At 41.3% G+C, this 9,469-nt stretch overlaps 1 protein-coding gene across 4 annotated transcripts in view; it reads left to right on the forward strand.

Moving 5' to 3' along the window:
- greb1l (GREB1 like retinoic acid receptor coactivator) overlaps positions 1 to 5,808 on the forward strand; it is a 51,284-nt gene extending 45,476 nt beyond the window's left edge. For all 4 annotated transcript variants that reach the window (XM_078173418.1, XM_033650945.2, XM_033650947.2 and 1 more), the window contains 5 exons: positions 66 to 281; positions 376 to 517; positions 1,204 to 1,404; positions 1,951 to 2,089; positions 2,424 to 5,808. In XM_078173418.1, coding sequence (XP_078029544.1) covers positions 66 to 281; positions 376 to 517; positions 1,204 to 1,404; positions 1,951 to 2,089; positions 2,424 to 2,587 — 862 coding nt within the window. In that variant the 3' untranslated portion in view covers positions 2,588 to 5,808. The remainder of the gene's footprint in view (positions 1 to 65; positions 282 to 375; positions 518 to 1,203; positions 1,405 to 1,950; positions 2,090 to 2,423) is intronic.
- The last annotated feature ends 3,661 nt before the right edge of the window (positions 5,809 to 9,469 follow it).

The raw sequence follows: 9,469 nt of genomic DNA on the forward strand, positions 1-9,469 counted from the left end.
AAGACCTTTGTTGATGTGTGTATGTGATGTGTGTCATGTGTGTCCTGTCCTTTTTCTCTCTCTAGTGAGACATCAGAGGGAACTAACGTGTCTCTGAAGACAGTGCTGCAGCATATGGAAACCACTCCAAAGATCTGCCTGTATGCAATGTGCGGCACACGCAGGTGGAGCAGCAGCCTGGCTCGCAAGTCTCCCAGCCACCCCTTCAGCCGGTGTCACCTCCACGACTTTGCCATGCTCAATGTGGACCTGACGCAGAATGTTCAATATGACCTCAATCGGTAAGTTAGTAGAGGATTGTCAGTTAAGTTACACATTTGGTGGCTTGTTCAGCGTCTTAATCTCCTGGTGTTGCTGTTTTGGTGCTGTGTGCAGGTACAGCTGTGAGGAGGTGGACTTTAATCTAAGGGTGAACAGCAGTGGGCTGCTGCTGTGTCGCTTCAATTACTTCAGCCTCATGAAGAAGCACATTCCAGTCGGGGGAAACAAAGACTTCCTGGTCAAACCTAAACTCATGGTGGGTGTCGTGTGTGTACTATAAACTGTTTTAAATAGTCAAAGTAATGTACCCTTTTAAGAAGGCAGCATTGATGCCTTTAAAAACACTGCAACATGTGGACGGAGAATTCTTTTCACAGTATTATTAATTTGTTCCGTTACGCCAGTTTTGAATGTCTTCTTCTCCTCCTGAATCTTTCTTGAACTACACTACACTGCCCCCACAATCCTTGGTGGTACTGCTCCATTTTGTCCTCATCAATAAGCATTCAGAAAACATGCACAATTATGGACTAAATGAACACAGAGTAGGGACAGAAGGCTCCATCCATGACGAGCATAAATGAGCCCTTAGAGGGTCTTTTAGTACAAACAAACACTGGCAAGACTATTTAGGTGACCAGAATGTTATGATTATATATACTCTGAAAATCTGGGGTCATTCCACAGGGTAGCAACTGTCACTCAAAGCAGCCTCGCTCTTAATTATGCATGCAGCTTAAAGTCTTATTAGGATCTTAAGAGGTGAGTTACTTAAAAATTCATCTGCCTCCAGCTGTCATGAATGTTGAAATTAGCTAAGACTGTTTTTGTGCCAGGCTGTTGTCGGACATTTTAACACGAACTATGGACTCCTGTAAGTGGGTTTCTAGTGAATTCATTAGAAACACCATCTAACACTAAGCTGCCCTCTTCTCTCCCCAGGAAATAGAAAACCCCGCCCCAATCAGCCCGTCACAGTATGTCTGCGCCCCAGACAGCGAGCAGACCCTCCTGGACGCCCCGGCCCAGTTCTTGCTTGAAAAGTTCCTGCAAAGCTGCAGCCACAGACTGTTTCCGCTGGCCATTCAGAACAGAAAAAACCCAGTTCTGTCCATCGATAGCTACCTCAACATCAGCCCGGAGGTGCGAGCTCCCAGGAGGTTGCATGTGAAAGCAGCAGAGCAGACTATTAACATCATTCCTTCAACTAAAGTCTTCATGGCTTAACTGTTGTGAAAACCTTTGCACACACTGTAGTGTAGTTTCAGGGAAACCTCTAACTGTGACAAAAATAAGCTGCTGACTGAGTTCATTTCAAATGTTTTGTAAGCTTAAAGTTTGTAGAATTTTCCGAATCCACAGAGAAACATGTTGCACAATTTCACCATCTGTTTTGCTGAGAACATTGTGACCTGGATCCATGCACGTGTGCAAACACTGAATGCTAACAGTGCATATTGTACTGTATATTTGTGCATTTGAGGTGACGCACTCTGCACAACTTCATTATTTAGCATGCCTAGACACATTTCTTTTGTTTTTTCCTGTAATGGAAATAAATCATGATGCACAGTTGCTTATTTTGCTCGTAAAGCTGACAGGGATTATGGAGGTTTCATGAGGATAATTTCATCAATTTTATGTTTCCTTCAGTTTGCTTAGTCTATCTTTTCATGTCTTCTGTCACAGATTTCCGTGTGCTACATCAACTCTCGTCCACACTCCACCAACCTGAACCATCAGGGCCTGCTGTTCAGCGGTCTGCTGCTTTACCTCTGTGACTCCTTTGTCGTCTCTGGGCTCCTCAAGAAATTCCGTTTCCTCAAAGGTGAATCATCAGTGCAGTTATTGCTGCTTCTGTTGCTGTTGTCACACTTCTTATAACATCTGCTTACCACAGTGGTAAACACAGTATGTGACACTATTGTATGTTGCCACCGGGGCATGCTTGTCTGTGTGTTCCCGTGTTTTTCTGTGCACGTCAAACCAATAAGCACGGAACAATTAATGGTGGGCACTTAATGCATATTACCAGATAGATCATTCAATTAGAAAAAAAAATCATTAGCCTGATTTAATAAGCAGCACAGCCTCTTAAAGGTTATGAGCAGGGCTTTTAGACTCCGGTTCTGATTTATTTTTTACCGTTACTGTGTCCATAGGCGCCACTCTCTGCGTGATCTGCCAGGACAGAAGTTCCCTGCGTCAAACCATCGTCCGACTGGAGCTGGAGGACGAGTGGCAGTTCCGCCTGCGGGATGAGTTTCAGACAGCCAACTGCAGTGAGGACCGGCCCCTCTACTTTCTGACCGGCCGCCATGTTTGAGCTTGAAACACGCTGGACCCACTGCTCTGCCGCAGAGGCACAATCAGAAATGAGGATACATTTGATTCCAAACCAGCCAGCAATCACAATTCTTGCCATTCCAGTGGAAGGTCAGAGGGGATATGCTGGAGCACACGATCCAAAGTGCCCCGCAAGTGGACACAAGGACCCTCATATGGCTTTTCCTTTCATCTGTACTGCCACAGTGCACTATGCCTGGCTCTGGCTCTGAGGAGGGTCAGTGTGTGTTTTAACTCTTGCTTGTCGCTGGGCTTGCGTTCTACTGAAAAAGACTTTGCTGTGGGAAAAGAAAAAGCACAGCTGAAACTGAACTTTGTTTTGTTTGCAAAAACGGACGGTCTCTGATCAATGATGTGACTATTTGAAGATTGTATGTGTACGTGGACATTGACCACAGTGTGTCCCATGCTGGACATGCTTGTTTATCTCAGGATTTTAAAGGGAGATCCAAGGGACGTCGCTTAAAGGGGTAAATCTCTTCTCCAAGTTCACCGTGTACTTTTTGCATTGACTTGTGTTGTGCACCAAAGACATCCTCAGCTGCCGCTCGCCTTTTCCTCCTCACCCGCTCTGCCTCTCGAACTCCACAAGCTCACTGATTATAAAATGTTAGCTCACTAAATTAAAGGTAGAGTTCACCCTCAAATCAAAAATACATATATTTACTCATATCTGTAGAGATATTCATCAGTGTTGATTGTGAGTTGCCGAGTGTCGGAGATATCAGCCGTTGAGACACCTGCCTTCTTGCCAATATATTGGAACAAGATGGCACTTGGCTTGTGGTACTCAAAGCACTAAAGAAATGAAACAGCAGTAGATGCATGCTTACTTCGGTGTGGTGATACGGATGCAGTTCCATAGAAAGGTTTTAAAATGTACTTTTTTGTACCACATGTACCACAAGCCGAGTGTCATCTTGTTCCATTATATTCAAGAGAAGGCAGACATCTCTACGGCCGATTTCTCCAACACTTGGCAACTTGCATCAAAAAAATCTAGACTGATAAATAGCACTACAAAGACAGAGGAAAAGTATTTTCTATTTGGGGTCGAACTGTCCCTTTAAGGAAATTTTAAAGGTATACTATGCAGGATTATTCTTAAAAATGTGTAGACTCGTACAATCCCTCTCAATCATTACTTATGAACCACTAGAAATGTGTGGCAATGTATTGATCTGCCTCTGTTGTGTTTTTATTTTGCTCTGGTCGAGACATTTATGGGCATGTGGTCCCCAGCTAACACAGTGCACAGGTAAGATTAAAAAAAAGATCGGAAAATTGTGGACGCACGAAATAAAGCAAATATAGTGAGGTGAAACACCAAGCGGACAAAGCTCATTCCAAATCAAGAGTGAATCTGCAGCACTGAAGAGGAGACTAGGGATGAAGGGCGACGCAGAGCTGGCCTGTTTTTGTTGGGCAGGTTAGTGCAGGCAGTTAGCTTACTTAGCTTAGCTTGCTAAAGTATTAGCTTTTCCATTACAACATATGTAACATTCCTACAATAGTGCAGCAGCTTGCAGTGTATGTTAGAGCACTGTAGGTTGCAATTCCTGCATTGTATACCTTTAACACTGAGTTTGGCCTGTATTAGATTTCTATCATCAGTCATTTACACTGCAAATCCTTTTCTCTTGTGCCTCTGAAATTATTTATGTGGCATCGATAATCCTTCTGACGGGGAGCTGTACGAATGTGGTGTTAGTCTCTTAGTGACTTACACATTCATTTATCCAAAGATTCGCAACTAAAGAAAAGTACAAGTTGTGTCCTCTCAAGAATGTAGGCTGTTAATGTTCCGTCATGGCTTGAATATATAACTATGAAGCAGGTCTGTTGTCCAAAACACACATCTGACTTTCCACAGGGTTTTACTTTTACAACTCATCTGTTAATATGCAACACCAATCAGACGGAGCAACGACTTTTGTATTTAGGCATTTACTGACTTAAATACTGTGTATTTTAACCATAATCACATTACGTCAGTAAATGCAATATATATTTAGAAAGCATCTTCACTGCCAAATATTCTGCTACTGACTGTGCCTGAGATTTCAGCTCCTGTTACAATGTTCCTAGGGCGATTGTACATTGATGTCTTGGCTACCATCCACATGTTAAACTCACAATCTGCCATCTTTTGTCTCCCAAGCAAATGGTCATCAATGAAAGGGTTACACACTGTCCAAAGCAGCTGACCAGATCATTACATATACTTGAAAGTGGAATGTTTTTATATGTTTCTGCACAGGGTTGTCCAAAGAATATGCCTTAAGTGACGTTTCACACAGTCACTGCTCAAGTCACTAATTTTTTCGGACCAATGAGAATGAAGAAACCATTTAACTGTGAGGCGAAGGAATGTTTGCCTGAATGAAGCAAAGTGAAATAATTGGATTTCGGACTACTGTACTGTTTAAAGCTTTGTTTACATTATTAATATATTGTATCATCCCCTTAACCACTGAGGGTTACTGATGTTTTTTTTTTAGTCTTGTGTAACTTTTGCCAGCATATTTTGGTCATGAATGTCTCTCTGCATTTTATGTTATGTTGCAAAGGCAAGAAGAATCTACCTAGATGTGTCCTTAACCATATGTCTGTATCCCTTCCTGTTCTTGTGTTGGATTTTTATTGAAAATGAAAATCAGGTCCACGAGGGATTCTTATTTATTTGACAAGCCTTTTGGACTGATAATCATATTGAAGTGTAATATTTTATTGCATGCTAAGCTCGCTTAAACCGAGGGAGTGTGTCCTCTTCAAAACCATCCATGAAGGCTTTGCACAAGACCCAAACGAATGATTCTTAGATCTACTGAATGTCACTGGGGGAAGGAAATGTGAACTTGCACTATACAAGTTGCCAGCAGAAAAAATATATATATTTCCCACTGTTAAATTAACCCCAAATGTAGTCCAAATATAAGACTGGTGATCAAAACTTTAACTTAAACTCCAACTGTCCGTAGAATGTGTCTTTCTTTTTAATAATTGAACACTTAATATGCAACTTGCTCTCACAATCTTCACTGAAATGTGTTAAACGATAACCAGCCCAGTGGTAGCCTTGGTGTCTGGGTGATCTACCTCATGTTTACCATTGTGGTTGCGGGCTGTGAACATATGACATTAGAGCCATGCTGTTGTTGTTGGAAATTTATGAATGTAATAAAATGACTTCTAAAATCATTTTTCAATCTTTGTCTTTTACTTTCAGGCTTGAATATTTATATGCCTGTGACAGTAGCACAAATACAGTGCAACAAATAGGACTAAGTAGTTGTCATAGGGTACTCTGACAGAAATATATAATCTAATTTTTAGTTATTCACTCTGAATGTATTCAAATCTAAACTGTGCTGCCAAAGATTATTAAAAAATGAGGGTAAATGTGTATCAATAAGACATTCAGGATCCATTTTATGTAAAGCTGCAGCCAAAGAAAAGCACATCTTGTAGGGTTAAATATTTTGCTTTTTATAGGATACAGTATGATACCATACGATATACTTTATTGTCCTTGTGGGGAAATACAAATATTTATCTTGTGCAAGATTCTGCCAAACAGAGTGGAGTAAGATGATTTTGACAGCTTTAAAGCTACTTAAAATTTAAAAATTAAAAAAAAAAGCCAAACAAGTCAAGATTATTATCTTTAATTCTTAACGATTAGCCCATTTTTTATTGAATACATCTCCTGAAACATTCATAACTTTTCCTGGAAATCCCTTAATGATGCTTTCTCATTTCCTTAACGATAAATTTGTTGTTATACCTTTTTTTTTGTTTGTTTAAAACAAGCAACCTTTGCCATAATGTCTTTTATGGTTGCATTTTCCCAGGAAAGTTTTAGTTAAGTTCAATTCAAACAAGAGTATGGTATGTCCCACTTCATCCCAAAACATCTAACATGGCTGTTTGGTGGTTAAAGAGGTAGCATGGCCACCTCCATGTTGGGAAGCGTGTGCAGACAGCTTGAATCAGACTCTGAATCAGTGCTCTGAATACTCTGTACAGTTGCTTTGTAAAAAAATGGTTGCAACTGACCCTTCACTAAGCCCCACCCCTCTGTGATGGTCCAACAAGCTGTCAGAATAATAGGGAATTTATACTTCTGTGTTGCAACGATGCCGTAGCTATGGCTGTAGCCTGATGTGCACCTCCAAATGTAACTACGCATCACGGCGACGCAGACCTGTATGTTTCTGTAAGCTGAAACCATTTCCCTCAAAGCTTTTACTTACTTCAATTTCACAGATAAGAAACAATAAATTGTGGAGACATTAAAGCCTCCACAAAAATAGCATTTTAAGTCTTGGGTGTGATTTATCCTGGCTTCATATGAGCAGAGGAAATCTCTGCTCATCGCTAGGCTAATTTATACAATGTAAAATGCCATAGGCTGGCGCTAATAACGTTAGCATGTTGTATTTGTTTAGAAAATGTGTCCAGATAAAGACAAGTATTTGTCTGTGAATGCTGCGAGTTATAGTGAAGCTGATTTGTGTACTTGTGTTTGAAATTGTCTCTATTAAGCCATGTTTACTGTGTGTTTAATGTGTGTATTGAATCAACTAAACTTTACAGCACTTCACAGAAACCTCCGCCGCCAACTAGTGTTTTGGAGGTGTAACTGCAGAGTGACACAGACTCACTACTGCACAAGTAAAAATGCTCACAACGGCGTAGGCTACGTGTGTAGGGTCTGTGCACAACTATAAATCCTCTTTGACAAGTGTCATTAATACACGTCATGCCCCAGGCACAACATTTAGCCACGTTATGGATGGCCAGTCTGCATATGGGGGCGGGATTTAGCAAAGGGTCAATTGAAGCAGCAGACACAGATACCCTGACTTTTAGTCCCTAGTAGGCCTATAACTTAAAATGGCTGGACACATTTCCCACATCGAAACTTGATTGCTTTTTTTGTTGCAACTCCTCGCTACCTCCCAGTCGCCCAGTAGATAAACTTTCCAAACCAGCCCTGTCTCCAGCCTGTGATTAATAATCCTCTCACCCTCTTCAGCATCCATTCATCCCAGATCTTTTTATACTGTTTAAAGTAAACATCAGGACCTCGCTTATTCCCAGTCACCTCCTTTTCCGATATCCGTCTCACCTCAGCGCCTTTAGCGACGCTGTGACTTTGCACAACGACCCTCTCATTATCAAGAGCAGGAATGGCTTCTTAATGGATGCTATAGGATCTTCTCTGGCTTCACTGTAAGGGCACAGGGGCATTGTTGGTCCAGGGACAGTACTATTTCAGCTCCTGCACAGTAATATTAGAGCACACTTTCCATCAACCTACAACCCCTGTGTGATATAACACAGGGCTATTTTCAGCCAGCTGCAGTCAGGACAGGATAAGGAAGAGAGGGCAGGAAAAGAGTCGCTGGCGTGCTGATTCTTGCACCTCATAATTGCTCAGTGGAGAAAAGCAGAAAGATGTTGTGCGCGAAGCCCAAGAGATCGAAGGTGTCCCAGAGTGATTCATTTGTGACAAGCTGGAGAATTCCCATGCTTTAAAAGAGGCCAAAGGGTAATTGACTGTTTTATGACTACAACTATCAAATATGCAAAGACTGGCTTTCTCTGGCCTCTCTCAGCCAGAGTCACAGATCAATTTCATTTTCAGATTTGTTCTTGTAGCTGAGATTACAACAAATCCTTTGACGGAAAAAAAGAAAATGTCTCCTGATAATTCTGACATATTTCTTTCAGTTATGGAGTCCTCGGGCATCGCAGTAATTATGACTAAACTACTTTCAAACACTGACATGATTAAAAGTATCACTGCACCATTTATGACACTGTTCACTGATCTATAACTATATAATTATGCAGCGTACATTCTCACATGAGCAGATATCAACATTTATAATAGAGGGATTGCTGCCACATAATATCAATTTTCGTAGATGGTAACAAACAGTGAATCACTCATCCCTCTTGGCAGTCTACTCTAATTACTCTCAGGCTTCCATAAACCATCTCACTAAAACCAAAGCTCATCTGTCTGTGGGCTTACTGGGGGGTTGGGGTGAAGGTAAGTGGAGTGGCGGGGGATTACAGTTTGCCTTTGGTGGATCACATCCACGACTGCAGCTATGCATATCCTATCAGCAGCTAAGCCCGTGAGTGCGGAGTGAGTCAATTCCAGGGAGCACAAACTCTATACTGTGATGTGAGAAGGAGAAGGAGGGAGTGTGACCCCGCAGTGACACGCTGGTCATGCTGTAAGCCAGCTCAAGTGGTAGACTGTCAAATGACTTGGCTTCAGGGGACGAGTCTGTGACAGAGGGGAGGTGCAGGCCTGGGTGACACCTCACGGGACTGATGAGAGTCTGACCGAGCAGTCCGGATATTATCAGTGTTTAGCCAAAGATAGAAAAGTAAAAGACAGCTAGAAAGAAAAACTGAGGAAAAAAACTGAGGGATAGACAGAAGAAAAAGAGCAAGAAAGACACAGAGAAAGAAAGTAAGACAAAAACAAATGAAGGAAGAAAAAAGTAAGAAAGAAAGGAAGGTTGGAAGGATGAAAAAAGACAGAAAGAAAAAAGAAAGAGAAAAAACAAAGGGCAAAAAAAGACAAAAAGAAGAAAGAAAAAGGAAAGGAAGACAAAGAAAGACAGAAAAAAGAATGAAAGAAATATACGAAGGACAGTAAGAGAGAAAGAAATAAAGACAGACAGACAGACAGAAAGAAAGAAAAAAGGAAAGGAAGAAAGACAGAAAAAAGAAAGAAACAAAGGACAAAAAAAGACAGACAGAAAGAAAAAGAGAGACAGAGAGACAGAAAAAAGAGAATGAAAGAAAGAAATATAGGAAGGACAGTAAGACAGAG

Source organism: Epinephelus lanceolatus, chromosome 12 (genome assembly GCF_041903045.1).
Source record: "Epinephelus lanceolatus isolate andai-2023 chromosome 12, ASM4190304v1, whole genome shotgun sequence".
In the NCBI taxonomy this organism is placed as follows: Eukaryota; Metazoa; Chordata; class Actinopteri; order Perciformes; family Serranidae; genus Epinephelus; species Epinephelus lanceolatus.